The sequence below is a fragment of the Sinocyclocheilus grahami genome, unplaced genomic scaffold (genome assembly GCF_001515645.1).
Source record: "Sinocyclocheilus grahami isolate Dianchi unplaced genomic scaffold, SAMN03320097.WGS_v1.1 scaffold1213.1, whole genome shotgun sequence".
Taxonomy (NCBI): domain Eukaryota; kingdom Metazoa; phylum Chordata; class Actinopteri; order Cypriniformes; family Cyprinidae; genus Sinocyclocheilus; species Sinocyclocheilus grahami.
In genome coordinates, this window is record NW_015506392.1 from 5,199 (window position 1) to 20,692 (window position 15,494).

General features: G+C 35.0%; 1 protein-coding gene across 1 annotated transcript in view; it reads left to right on the forward strand.

Annotated features, from left to right (window-relative positions):
* The window catches only part of LOC107568100 (deltex 1, E3 ubiquitin ligase), an 18,602-nt gene extending 3,506 nt beyond the window's left edge, over positions 1 to 15,096 (forward strand). Inside the window, exons 4-8 of the mRNA XM_016253940.1 lie at positions 1,374 to 1,435; positions 1,563 to 1,721; positions 4,447 to 4,608; positions 12,532 to 12,621; positions 14,407 to 15,096. Of these exons, the coding sequence (XP_016109426.1) occupies positions 1,374 to 1,435; positions 1,563 to 1,721; positions 4,447 to 4,608; positions 12,532 to 12,621; positions 14,407 to 14,631 (698 nt within the window). The 3' untranslated portion in view covers positions 14,632 to 15,096. The remainder of the gene's footprint in view (positions 1 to 1,373; positions 1,436 to 1,562; positions 1,722 to 4,446; positions 4,609 to 12,531; positions 12,622 to 14,406) is intronic.
* The last annotated feature ends 398 nt before the right edge of the window (positions 15,097 to 15,494 follow it).

Consider the following 15,494-nt stretch of genomic DNA (forward strand, 5'->3'; position numbering starts at 1 on the left):
TGAGTGTCTGTCTATGTGTGTGTGTGTGTGTGTGTGTGTGTTTGTGTGTTTGTGTGTTTGTGTGTGTGTGTTTGTGTGTTTGTGTGTTTGTGCGTGTGTGTGTGTGTCTTTGTTTGTGTGTGTGTGTGTCTAGCGATTGATTCTCTGTTTGACTTTTTTGCTGATCTGAGCAGAACAGACTTTGTGTGAATCGAGCAACTGCTGAAAGTGACAAGGTCCCTCTAACATTACAACACCTGAACCGTGTTACCATAGATCTGCTTAACGTCGTACTGATAGGTTTGTTTTTGCGCCTCTGTTCCTGCACAAATCAAGTAGCAGGAATCAATAGTGTATTGAAAGTCCAGACAGCAGGTGTGTGTTCATGCGCTAAAGGTCACGGGAATAAAGATGCTTTGAGAAATAAACACTGAAGCGCTCTGTGTTTTGAAGAGTACATTTGTCAGCTAAATTTGTGTCTTTAGCGTCATTCAATGTAAAAAGGATTTACAAATAAAGCATTAATGCTAGTGGTGTAGAAAATGTATCAGGGGACATGTATCTGTATATCTTGCTCTCTTTTTATTTTATTTTATTTACATCAAGGTAAACAGAGTAATTCTGTACAAAAGTGTATAGAAATTGTTATTTTTTTATTTTATTTTTGTATATTTAATTTTTTTGTATTTTATTTAATTTCATTTAATTTACATTCAAGTAAACAGCTTAACTTTAAACAAAGGTGTAAAGAAATGTTGTTTTTGTACATTTTATTTTATTTTTGCATATTTCATTTTATTTTATTTACATTCAAGTAAACAGCTTAACTCTGTACAAAGGTGTATAGAAATGTTTTTATTTTATATTTTATTTTGTATTTTATTTTGTATTTTTGTATATTTTGTTTTATTTTATTTCATTTGCTTTCAAGTAAACAGCTTAACTCTATACAAAGGTGTATAGAAACGATTTGTTTTCTTTTTCTATTCTTTTACTTTAATAATATTCAAGGAAACAGCTTAACTCTGTACAAGGGTGTATATAAATAAATTTCCTTTATTTTTCTTTTTTTTAAATTAAATTAACATTCATAGGAACAACTTAACTCTACAAATATGTATAGATTTTTTATTTTATTTTATTTTATTTCATTTTATTTTATCTACATTCAAGGAAACAGCTTAACCGTATACAAATGTGTATAGAAATTGTTTTATTTTTTATTTTTTAACATGCAAGTAAGCTAAGTATGAATGATTATAACAAAAAAAGCATACATTAAGTATGGTTTAAGGAAGAGTTGTTAAAATTAAGTTCCACACTAATGCATGACTAGAGATCACTTTCTGTGTGATTCGGATCTAAATCAATGTTCGTTTTGTCTCTTTTTCCAGGTAAAAATCCAGAGGATGTGGTTCGGCGCTACACAGAGAAAATCAAAACGGCTCCCGATGAGGTGATTCCTGCACACATGTGATTGATTAGCGTCATGTGACCAGCCGAGCATTGTGTTGTTTACTAGCAGAGATAATGAGTGAGGCAGCAGATGTCTGTCAGTGTTACTCACTGTTGATATCCGTCAGGACTGCACCATCTGCATGGAGCGACTGGCCACAGCGTCCGGATACGAGGGAGTGCTGAGCTACAAAGGCATCAAGCCCGAGCTGGTCGGCAAACTGGGAAAGTGCGGCCACATGTACCATCTTCTGTGTCTGGTGGCCATGTACAAAAATGGCAATAAGGTCAGAACATGACACGAAGACTGTGATCATATCAGTTTGTTTTATTGTGCATAAGGGAGGATTTTAAACAAACCAACCAGATTCAAGATCAGTCATCACAATACACTGACAATTTATTTATACAACAAATAATGGGATTTTAAACACTCCTGTTGTGTTAAAAAACTGGTACTAATATTGAGTTGCGAAGTTGACCCACATTGGTTTCCAAAAAGCAGAAAACATCTACAGAGTTATTATAGTTAACAAAAATTAAAACCATTAAAAAAACATAAAAATACAACCCCAATTGTTTTTTAAAGCATGAATAAAATGTAAATAAAAACAGAATGCGATGATTTGCAAATCTCATAAACCCATATTTTATTCACAGTAGAACATAGAAAACATATCAAATATATAAACTGAGGACATGTACCATTTTAAAGGGATGAATGAAAATTAGCCCCTGATTTACTCACCCTTAAGCCATCCTAGGTGTATATGACTTTCTTCTTTCAGACGAATCCAATCTGAGTTATATTAAAAATTGTCCTGGCTCTTCCAAGCTTTATAATGTCAGTGAATGGGTGTTTTTTTTTTCAATAGTCCAAAAGAAGTCAAATAAAGCTCATCCATCCATCATTAAAAGTGTCCCACACTGCTCCGGGGGGTGAATAAAGGCCTCCTGTAGCAAATCAATGCGTTTTTGTAAGAAACATATCCATATTTAAAATTTTATAAAGAGTAATCTCTAGCTTGCGCTAACTGTCGTATGCCCATTCATTCTGGCGGATGATGTAGGGAGAGAGCAATACAAAACACCGGTCACAAATAGTACAAAATGAGGATTTGTAAAGACAAATGTTGGAGGATTTCAATATAAGCCAAGAGGAGACTGGTTTTTCTTTGCTAAAGTAAGGAAATTTTGCTTCCTTTGATCCCACGTTGAAAACGTTGGTTTTCGCGAGACTAGCCTATTCTCACCGGCGCATGTGCTAAACCTACACAACAACCTACAGAAAAGTGGTTATAACATTTCAAATATGGGTATGGTTTTTACAAGAACATATCGATTCTTATCGATAATTATTGCCTTACATTCACTTAATTGATATCTGTGGTCATAGTTTCAGACCATATATAGTAGCCTACATCTTGGATAAGTTTAGTAAATGTTTTGCACCTACAGCACATGTTACAGACAGTGATGCACAAACACGGATATGTTCTGCATGTCTAAAGTATATAGAAAGGATAAACCAGTTTTGTAAACACATTGATTTAGTTTAACAGCTTAAAATATAATCTGCATGCACATTAAACAGTAAATTTCAGGTTTTTCCATGTTTTAATACAAATGTAGGCCTATTTAATAAAACTACTCATAGCCATATTTCCAGTACGTTTTGTTTATTATTTAAGAAATTTGCTTTGTGCATCAAGTCCTCGGTGATACGCACGCATGTGCGTAATGTCAGCAACTCGCTTGTCAGAATCCTCTGTAATCTTTGGCAAACTTCGATAGTTGGTTGAACTGGCTCATTCGGTTCTTTTCGAGCTGAATGTGCTACTTTGGCTGTGCGTCTTGCATCAACAACCCAGAACTAAAGTTCGATTCAGTTGGATTTGAGAACAGGCTCGACCGGTTACTTCCTGAGAACCGGCTCAAAAGAACAATTCGTTCAAGAATCAGACATCACTAGTGCATAATATCACCAGGATCTCTGTGCACATGGGACAAGGGTGAAAATCAATACTGGATGCCCGTGATCTTTGGCTCATCAGGCGGGGGCTGCGTTAAAAATTGCCATTATTCTGTAATGGAAATCACTGCATGGGCTCAGAAACACCTCCAGAAATCCTCATCAGTGAACACTGATCAGTTGCCGGTTTTTGCTTGGGCCGTGAAATGGGTTTCTCACTCTTACTTTCAGTGCTGCAACAATCTAGTAATTTAGATCCAAAAAACGAACAGCCAAAAACAGCCTTTGTCAGTTTTTGATAAAGAAACTGATTTTTCTTGAACGATTCAGAAGACAAGTTTTCAATTTCGAGTAAACTTTGAGCCTTAAATTTCATAAGTTCTCATGTATTTCATATTTTAGTGTTTGACAAGCTGCAATCAAGGGTTTCTGTTTTTCCCTGATTCTTTAGTGTTTTTCAAAGTGTTGTTTTTTGCCGAATTGCATGGAAACCAATGTTGGAACAAAATGTGTTCATCCTTTCCAAAACACATCTATGTGTCCAAATTTTGCATGCACATTCATGAGCCTAAATGGTAAATATCCACCAAATTTCAGGAAGAAATAAATAGGTTTACCAGTGTTTCAAGCTGTTTGAAAGTTGCATGTGGTCAAACTGTCCCAAACACATTTACATTAATTCATTTGCCAGATGCTTTTATCCAAAGCAACTTTCATTGCATTCAAAGTGCACTTAAATTTTTTTTAATCAGTTCTTGCTTTCACTGGGAATTAAACCCATGACTTTGGTGTTGCAAGCGCCAAGCTGTAATGTTTGAGCTACAGGGGGAAAAAAACAACTATATTATAAATGAATCATGGGTAACAAATATACCTGTGGATAGAGTTCAATAATAAGTGTCAGTATTGCATTATTTGAATTAGAAATATTGGTGCGATTGTGCTGCACGTCTCTGATGCCTCTGAATGCTGCATCACGAGCTCTCCTGAGTTTTCCTCGTTGCTGTTGTTGTGTTTAATGTGGCTGATGTTGGTCTCAGGACGGCAGTCTGCAGTGTCCCACCTGTAAGGCCATCTACGGGGAGAAAACCGGCACGCAGCCTCCTGGGAAGATGGAGTACCACGTGATTCCTCATTCTCTACCAGGATGCTCCGATACAAAGACTATCCGCATCGTCTATGACATTCCCGCTGGGATACAGGTATATTCAATCAAACGGATTATTCAAAATAAATATAAGTATAATAAATAAATAAATTTTTTACAAATTTTTTAGAAGTTATTAGAAATACGTTTCTGAATATATATGAAAATTACATTTTTGAAGTTTAAGATTCTTATTAGAAATATTTTTAATTCTTATATTTATACAATAGTAGCTTGTGAGATAGGTATTTTATTTTATTTTATTTACATTCTAATAAATAGTTTAACTGTACAAAGGTGTTTAGGAATGGTTTTGTTTATTTTATTTTATTTTATATATTATTTTATTTTAAAATAAAAAACAGCTTAACTCTGTACAGAAATTTATAGATTTTTTTTCATAAAATTTTTTATTTTACTGTATTTTACAGATTTTTTATTAAATAAGCTGCTTAAATCTGTTCAGAGATGTACAGAAATGGTTTAATTTTTATTGTATTTTAATATATTTTTATTAAAAATTAAAAAATAAGGGGTCATATGATGCGATTTCAAGTTTTCCTTTCTCTTTGGAGTGTTACAAGCTGATTGTGCATAGATAAGATCCCTGAAGTTGTAAAGACTAAAGTCTCAAAACCAAAGAGATATTCTTTATCAAAGTTAAGACTCTGCCACGCCCCCCTAAAACGGCTCGTTCTAACACGCCCCCACATATCTACCTCACTATGTGGCAATATTAGCATAATGCGCCCAAATGTGCACGCAAAGAAAGAAGGCGTGGTTTCAGTAACCGCAGTTAGTGTTGAAGCAGCATGTCAGGGAGACGCTGTGTGTTTCTAGGTGAAAGCAAAAGCACTTTATTTGGCCTTCCGGAAGTAGATGCATTTAGGAATCTTTAAGATTACTTACAACAGAACAGCAATGCATTTTATGGACGACCGTTTCGTGTTGTTGATGAAATGTCTTTGATCAAAATTCAGCTCTCCAACCAATTCATCAATAAACTGTTTCAGGAAACTAATAGATTTTATCCCAGTTCTCTCACCCAGAGTCTCCACACTGATGCTCAAAATATGGCCAAGTTTTACGCATCCAGCAGCTATTAGCCGTAATGACAAATTGGCAGAGCATAAATGTCTAGAAGGTAGGATTCTGGAACAATGTCTATTCTATCAGCCACAAACCTGCACGTATTCCAGCAGGTCTTGATACAACAAAAACTTTCCAAGCTTCCATCATAGATCTATAGAAGGGTGTCAAATCTGTTAAAGTTGTTTCATTCAAGCTTAGTAAAAAAAGATGTTTATCAAGTCCCATATTGCCTGCTTTCCTCAAGAGTGCAACCGCAGCGTTAATCCATGCAATATCACTGTTATACAGCAGTCTCTGAGCAGCTTGCAGACGAAAAGCCATAAGTCTAGATCTAATATCTACAAGACCTTGCCACCCTTCTTCTACAGGCAAAAAAAGGACAGCTGATAGAACCCAATGCTGCCCTGACCAAAAAAAATCCTTTGAATGTCTTGAAGTAGTCCAGCGGGAGGCTGTAATACAGTAAATTTATGCCACAGAGCAGAAGCGACCAAGTTGTTGACAACTAAAACTCTCCCCCTGTAGGATAACTGGGGTAGCAACCAGTTCCATCTAGACAATCGGGTGCACACTCTCTCCAAAATTCCCTCCCAATTTTTCTTTTGAAACTCAGCAGAACCCAAACACACACCAAGTATTTTTATCCCTGTTCTATTCCATTTTAAATTACCTGGTAGGTGTGGAAGATTTTCCAAATTCATTTGACCTGACCAGAAAGCCTCAGTCTTATCCCAATTTACTTTTGCCGACGATGCCCTTTCATACATATTAATGACTCTAGACAAAGCTTTTATATCAGTATTATCATTAACAAAAACTGTAACATCGTCGGCATAAGCAGTAATTTTAGTTCTTAAATATTGAGGCATTGTGGGTATTGATAAACCAATTAGAGTTTTCCTTATATTAAAAAGTAATGGTTCAATAGCAATACTGTACAACTGACCTGATAAAGCCCCTTGAAACCACAATGGGCCGACTTAGGCCACCCCCCACCTTAACCTTACAAGAAGCTCCAGTATATAACAATTGTATCCATTTGATAAAACCTTGACCAAACCCAAAAGCAACAAGCAGATTAAAAAGATAATTATGATCAACACGATCAAACGCCTTTTCTTGGTCTAAAGCAATCAATCCGACCTCTGCATCAAACAATTTGCAGATATCCAAAGTATCTCTCACCAAGAGATTCTTTGGAATGCAATAGGTTTGGTCTTGATGGATTATCAAATGTAAGAACTTCTTAAGTCTATTAGAGAGACATTTGGATAACATTTTATAATCTGTTGTTAATAGAGCAACAGGTCTCCAGTTCTTTAACAAAGTCAAGTCTCCCTTTTTAGGTAGTAGAGACAATACAGCACGTTGACATGTAACAGGTAGAATGCCATCTTTATAACTTTCACAGAAAACTTCATACAAGTCCATTCCAATAGATTTCCAAAAATGTTTATAAAATTCAGAAGTCAAACCATCAACACCAGGAGAGCGACCAGGCTTTAACTGTCCAACAGCAACAGTAAGTTCTTGAAAGATAATTTGCATATCCAAAGCAGTCCTAGATGTAGAGTCTATTTGAGAAAGTTCATGGAAAAGTTGTGCTTCACAACTAGAATTGCAATGATCAGCTTTATAGAGAGAAGAATAAAAGTCAACAGCATGACGACGCATTTCTGTAATGTCATTTGTAATCTTCCCATCTGGAAGACGCAAACATGTCATCTGCTTATATTGTGCCACTGAACGTTCTAAATTAAAAAAATAAGCACTTGGTGCATCCATATCAGTGACTGATGTAAAACGTGACCTCACTGCCTTCACCCTCTCATTCAGATGAAAGCTTAGCTGTTTTTTTTCTGTTGTAAGTCATTTACAAAAGCTGGATCATTCCTTCTTAGTATTTCTGTCTCTATAGACTCAATATCTCTTTCCAGGGCCTTAATAGTTTCTCTTTGAGTGGTAGTGCAATATGCAGTGTACTGTTGACAGCAAAGTTTTATTTGAGTTTTTCCAACCTCCCACCATTGTTTTACATTTTCAAAAGAATTTTTTTTCTTTCCAATAGTTCCAGAATGCCACAACATGTTCAGAAAATAAAGCATCCTGCAACAATTTAACATTAAAATGCCAATAAGATGATTTTCTTGGAAACTGTACCATGTTTACTGAAATAAAAACCAGATGGTGATCAGAAAAACCTATTGGAGAAATACAACAATCCACAACCCTGTTATTAAAATTTTTTGAAACATAGATTCTATCTAATCGAGCAGCACTTACTCTATTGTCCAAAATTTTAACCCATGTATATTGTTTGTCAAAAGGATGCTTGATTCTCCACGTATCTAAAAGTTCAGCCTCTTTCACCAATCTTGACTAATAGCTGGAGGAAAGCATATGAGGTTCTACATTGTTACGATCATCATTAAAACACTCTGTACAATTCCAATCTCCACTAATAATGACGTCTCCATCACTAAAAACTTGTCTTAAGACATTAGTTAATATACTAAAAAACTGTAGCCGCTCATGTCCCACATTTGGTGCATAAACGTTTATAAAATAAATTGTCATCCCTTCAATAATAGTTTTAACAAGGACAAGACGACCTTTTACAAATTCTTCTGTTTTTTCAATACTAACTTTTTTTTCTGGAAAAAAAGGAGAGCAATTCCCGCACTCAGATTTGCACCGTGACCAAGTATATGCTGACCTTTCCACCACATCCTGCATTACTTCAGACACTAAGGCTCTTTTATGTCTATCCCTCCCTCCATTAATATTTAATGAACCCACCCTCAAAAGATCCATATACTGTATATGTTTAGGAAGGATAGAATAAAAACACCAGCAAAAGAAAACAACAGAAAGAAAGACAAGATCACCACGTGATGCATGGTTAACAACTTATAAAAAAGCTTTTAGCCTCTTCTTCTTATCCACTCTTCTACATTTTCTAATGACTGTAACATGCTTTTTTAAAACGAAAACGTTTATTTTCACTCAACTGATCAAGATTCACATTCTTTTGCAGAGACGCCACTGACCTCTCAAATTTATCAACATCAGGAAAAAGATCCTTGATATTGACTTGTTTCCCAAACATCTCATCAAGAAACCCATTCATTTCCTCTAATGTATACATAGAGGAATCTTTAATGGTTATATCCTGAGAATCACCTTCAGGTCCACAAGCAGAAGAACCTCCTTGTGAATCACATTCATAATCGAATATAGAACCATTTTCGATACAACATCATCCATTTTACTACCATCATTGCTTAGACACAGCTCTCGCTTTCTTGAACCCAAACAAACAGGCTCCTCACATCTTGAACTGGGCCCTGCAACTACCAAAACATTATCTTGCTGCTCATCTGCATTTATATTTTGTACAGTTACAATATTTTCATTTAGCTGACGTTCATTTACATTAGTTTCTATATCATTGACAACATGCTCATTTGCTTCCATAGCGGACGGCACCGCAACAGAATCGCTTACCTCTGAAGAACCTGCTTGCTCCTCTCGAGTAATGTGCTCCACCACCACTTCTCCTGAGACAGTAGGCCTATTCCCTGGTTCACGCTCTCGATTATGCGGGCATGCGAACTTTTTATGGCCTAAATCGCCGCATTCGAAGCACCTTAAACTACCAGTTGTTGCATACACCATATAGGTTCTCCCTTCATGTCGTACTCGAAATGAAACATCTAGCGTATTTTCTGCGGATTCTAGAAACATAAACACCTGTCTTCTAAAAGACTTAACGTGCCTCAAGGACGGATGTTTACAGCCTAGCATAATTGTTTTGAAACCACTAGCAAATTTACCAAACCGAACTAATTCCCGCTCCAACGCGTCATCAGGAATGAAGGGTGGAACATTCGATACCGTAATTTTCGCTGTTGGAGCATGTAACGGGGTAACTTGAACAAAGTTGTCATTTATAACAAGACCGTTCTCAATTAGTTGGTTATTGACAACATGCTCATTTGCTTCCATAGCGGACGGCACCGCAACAGAATCGCTTACCTCTGAAGAACCTGCTTGCTCCTCTCGAGTAATGTGCTCCACCACCACTTCTCCTGAGACAGTAGGCCTATTCCCTGGTTCACGCTCTCGATTATGCGGGCATGCGAACTTTTTATGGCCTAAATCGCCGCATTCGAAGCACCTTAAACTACCAGTTGTTGCATACACCATATAGGTTCTCCCTTCATGTCGTACTCGAAATGAAACATCTAGCGTATTTTCTGCGGATTCTAGAAACATAAACACCTGTCTTCTAAAAGACTTAACGTGCCTCAAGGACGGATGTTTACAGCCTAGCATAATTGTTTTGAAACCACTAGCAAATTTACCAAACCGAACTAATTCCCGCTCCAACGCGTCATCAGGAATGAAGGGTGGAACCTTAAACCTTAAACCATGCAACAACAAAAAAAAAGAAAAGGGAAAAAAAGGAGAAAAAAAAAGTAATTAAGACTAGGTGAAATCACACACACACAGCTCAATTCTCACCCACTCTCACCCCACTTCCCAGAAGTTACGAAGCTACGAGAATACTTTTTTGTGCAAAGAAAACAAAAATAACGAAAAGAATATAATTTTCTTTGCACAAAAAAGTATTATTTTTGGTACTTTTCTGGACCTTGAACGTGGTAGTTACCTTGCTGTCTATGGGAGGGGCAGAGAGCCCTCAGATTTCATCAAAAATATCTTAAATTGTGTTCAGAAGATGAACGAAGGTCTTACGGGTTTGGAACAACACGAGGGTGAGCAATTAATGACTGAATTTTCATTTTTGGGTGAACTAACCCTTTAACTCTATACAGAGATGTATAGAAGTGGTTTTATTTTATTTTAACATGAAAGTAAATAGCTTAACGCTGTACAAAGGTGTATAAGGGCTGAAGTATTTGTATGTTTTAACTAAAATCATAAAAGATATATAGAGAAAATAAAAAATAGCATTTATTTGAGTGTATTTTGTTATTATCAAATTGTGCATGTTTGCAAAGATGTTTGCACATGACAGGCTAAAAAAGACGCTGTCATAAAGTAAAAAACAATACAATATTTACTGGATTTTTGTGGATTAAAATGTGCCCATACTAAAAGAGGTGCTGGATATCACAGTCATTGTTTACACACATCAATGAGGGACACAGAGGAGCGTCTGTAGGATGAGGCGTGTGAACTGAAGCGTTTGTTCTTCACTTCAGGCGGCCCAGTTTTCATAGAGAAACGCTCTGCACCCATATTTAATATGTTAGCCGTTTCTGCAGAATGACTGTGGGCTTGTGGCTTCTGGTCACTGTGTTTTCACCATGTTTCACCATACGTGAAACAGAAAGTGGCTGCGTGGCGCAGCTCATTCTGGGTCATTTTCTCTCTTGTGCTTGCACACTAGTTTTGCACAATCGGCCACCCACTCACTTTCTGGGCTCCGACGTCATAAGATTAGCTTGATAAAAATATATCCCATCACTAACATCCTCAACATGGCAAGAAATGTATTTCTATGCCAGTGTTATTTTAGTATCATTGAGATACTATTTATTTTTGCATTTTCTGTTTTAAGAAATTGTAATTTAGTAGTAGTTAATATTTATTTATATTAAAATCGAAATATTATTATGTACATTATATAAATATAAATATTTTATATATATTAATTTATATTTACAATGATTATATGCATGTTTATTTTTGTGAGATTAGAATATTAATTTTAGTCAATTTTAGAGATACCTTTCAGTATTTAATATACAAGTATAGTTCAGTGTTATTTTAGTATCACTGAGATACTATTAAAGTTTAAAAAAATTATTAGTTTTTATTTTTGTTTTGTCTGTGTTAAGAAATGTATTTTATGTTATGTAATTGTAATTTAGTAGTAGTTAATATTTATTTATTATGATAATATTAAAATCTCAATATTATTATATGCATTATATAAATATTGATATTTTATCTATATTAATATATCTTTACAATACATTTTTATTGGTATATTAATTGTTTTTATGAGATTAGAATATTCAATTTAGTCAATTTTAGACATGCCTTTCAGTATTTAATATAAAAGTATAGTTCAGTGTTATTTTAGTATCATTGAGGTACTATTGTTATTATTATTATTGTTGTATTTTCTGTTTTAAGAAATTTAGTTTTAGTTATGTAATTGTAATTTAGTAGTAGTTAATATTTATTTATATTGATGATATTAAAATATAAATGTTATTATACACATTATATAAGCATTAATATTTTAATAATATTTTTAATTTTATATACATTTTAGTAATTTTATTGTGTTTTTCTCATTTATTTTTATTTATTCATTTAAATTTGTATTAATTAATATTTCAGTTTTAGTTTGTTATTTCAAGTACATCAAGGTCAACGAAATGAAAATGTGACGTTTCTTTTTTAATATGTTATTTTATTTCAGTTAATGTTTATTTTATTTAAAATACCAAAAAAGCTTGCACCCAAACTGTTACAATTTAGCTTTACATGATGGCCTACTGATAGCAATAATGATGGTAATAAACACTGCTAATAAATAATGTGAGGTTGTGAATGTTCAAACATGTAAGAGTCTATGTAACTAATTCAAAAGAGCAAGAAAATCCTTTTTTTTCCATGATATCTGCTCCTTAATATTCCCAGCGCAGGCTGAATGTGTGTGTGTTCTATGAGATGAGAGGGATTGAGTCTAACGCTGTGGTGTGATCAGAGCGAGTCCTGGCATAACACTCTGAATAACAGCACGTCTCAGGCCCTCATTAGCGTTTTCTCTCTGCTGTGTGCTAATTGAGCGAGCGGCGTGTGAAGTGTGTGACCGCGTGTGTTTTGTGTGTGTTTCGTCCAGACCACAGAGCATCCCAATCCCGGGAAAAAGTACAGCGCGCGGGGATTTCCTCGACACTGCTACTTACCGGACAACGAGAAAAGCCGGAAGGTGAGAATCAAGATCTGACGTGAATCACTATATCATGTATTTTTTTTTATTTAAAATGTATTTTTATAAAAAATAAAATTAAATAATTATTTATTATTTTTATATTATATTATTCATTATTTTTCCATGTTAAGGTGTCCATCCAGTGTTCTTTAAAGAGTACATGAAAATATAAAACTTAAATTAATTAATGAATTAATTATTTTAATTCCAACATCATAGTGAGCTGCTAATCTTAAAGGGATAGTTCACCCAAAAATGTGATGTTTATCTGCTCACCCCCTGCAGGGCATCCAAGATGTAGGTGACTTTGTTTCTTCAGTAGAACACAAATTATGATTTTTAACTCCGTATACATCACTCATTGTTTACACAGTGCACAGTCATTGTAGGTACGACGGCTAATCAAAATGGTACTTACATGCACTTATCCGGATTGTTCAAACCGACTTAAAACTAAAAGATTACGTTCTCTCGCGCGAACTCATTCGAGAGTGGTGACTTTCCACGTATTCCCAACTTCTGAACCCGCTCACCTGAAGTTATGGTTGATCGCTCTTCAGCTGGATATCAACACACCCGTTAACGTAAACTATGCCAGAGCGCGTACACACCTCACGCACCGGATGCCGTGCGCGCGCTCAAAGACAGCTGGACATAGTGCTGTATTAGAGGTAAAAAATTATATAAATACTGTTTGGTTTCTCGCACAAACCGATCGTTTCGTGTCTTAGGACATCAATGTGTCGTCACGAGCCGCAGGGTTTAATTTGGATTTGTCTGTGCATGTTTTTTTTACTCTCATAGATTTTGTTACCATTGCCATGCATTATACGACTGATAGACTGCAACGGCTGGACTTAAAAATCATAATTTGTGTTCTACTGAAGAAACAAAGCCACCTACATCTCGGATGCCCTGCAGGGGGTGAGCAGATAAACATCACATTTTCATTCTTGGGTGAACTATCCCTTTAACAGCATCGTATGTGTACTTTCAACACAAAAATGTAAATGTTGGATGGGTTAAGTTAAATATAGCCTATACCAGTGTTATTATAGTAAACTAAAACTATATACAAAAAGTTTTTGTTATTCAAAATAAAATAAAAAAATCTGAAAAAATTATTTTATTTCAGTTATTATGTCACCATTTCTAATTTTCATTCAGTTTAACGTGATGCCCTAAAATAACTAAAACTAAAACATATAGACTTTGAATATAAAACTAAATAATATAGACTTTTATAAAAAAACAATAACTTACAAAAATGACAAAACACAAAAAATTACTAAAACTTTAACAAAAAAATCCGAATAGGAAATATAATATAAAAATATAAAATAAAATAAAAATTTAAATAGTATATAATACAATATAAAATATAACAAAACATATAAAAAATAAAAATACTATAACAGTATGATACTAAAATTACACTATATTTAGATTTCATTCAATACTGAAATTGCTAAAAAATTGGCTCAAATTTCTAATTACTAATCTTGTATGCAAATAAAATATATATAAATAAACATTTATATAATTGTGTATGCATATGTATAAATGAAAAATGTAGAAATAAATAAAAAATATATATAGAATTTATAATTAAATGTATATATTAATATTATCTATTTATCGCTCTCTCTTAAAATTAATCATACTGTATATTATATAATATATGATTATTCATCACAATCATAATCATGTATTATATCATATTAATCAATATTTGTGTGTGCTGTGAATGCAGGTTCACATTGTTTTTATTGCTCGTTTCAGGTGTTGAAGTTGCTAATCATGGCGTGGGATCGTCGTTTGATCTTCACCATCGGGACGTCCAGCACCACGGGAGAGACGGACACAGTGGTGTGGAACGAGATTCACCACAAGACCGAGTTCGGCTCCAACCTCACGGGCCACGGCTACCCCGACCCCAACTATCTGGACAACGTGATGAGAGAACTGGCCGCCCAGGGCATCGGAGAGGACAACCTGAAGGACTGAGGCTCGGTCCGCTGCCAGACACACAAACACACACACACACCTCATTCAGAGGAGTTCCCGGAGAGACCTTTGACCTCTCTGGGAACGACGGTCCTCGCTGACCCCGAGTCAGTGCGGGACTGTGTGAGAGACGAGTAGATGTGGATAATGGAGTGATGAAATCAGTCGAAATTACTCTAATATATTCCTCATTCACTGACACAGCTTGCTTTCTCTCTCTCTATCTCTCGCGTGCTCTTTTTGAAGGCTACCCAGAATGCATCTGGGCTCCGACCAGTGCATGTGGTAGTTGTATATACACACACATTAGTGGTTGACCGATATGGGGTTTTCAATGGCGATGCCTCTTACAGATGGCAGATATAATATGGTATATCTAGGGCTGTCAAGTGATTCAAATTTTTGTGCAGATTAATCATCAGTTTTGGCTGAGAAATGTACCCCCTAAAGATCATTTAAAGCCCTTATTGTGTTAAATGAGAAAAAGCATTGCATAAACATTACAAAAAAAGTAGCTTTAGGAAGAAATATTTTGATTCAGCATTGCATAAATATTGATTTTTTTTTATTTAAATTGAATATTGAAATATTAAATGGTTTTTACAAAATGAAATGATACACTAAATTTGAGACTAAAACCTCTAGTAGGTGGTGTCTTAATGTGTGAGTCGTTGAATTATTCATCCAACCGATTTATTCAAACGGCAGATTCATTCAGCGACTCGTCTTAATGAATGAGTCACTGAATCATTGACTCACTTGATTCGTTCAAACGGCTGATTAATTCAGTTACAAAGCTAGTGACGGTCTTAATGAATGAGTCACTGAATCACTGACTCACTTGATTCGTTCAAATGGCTGAT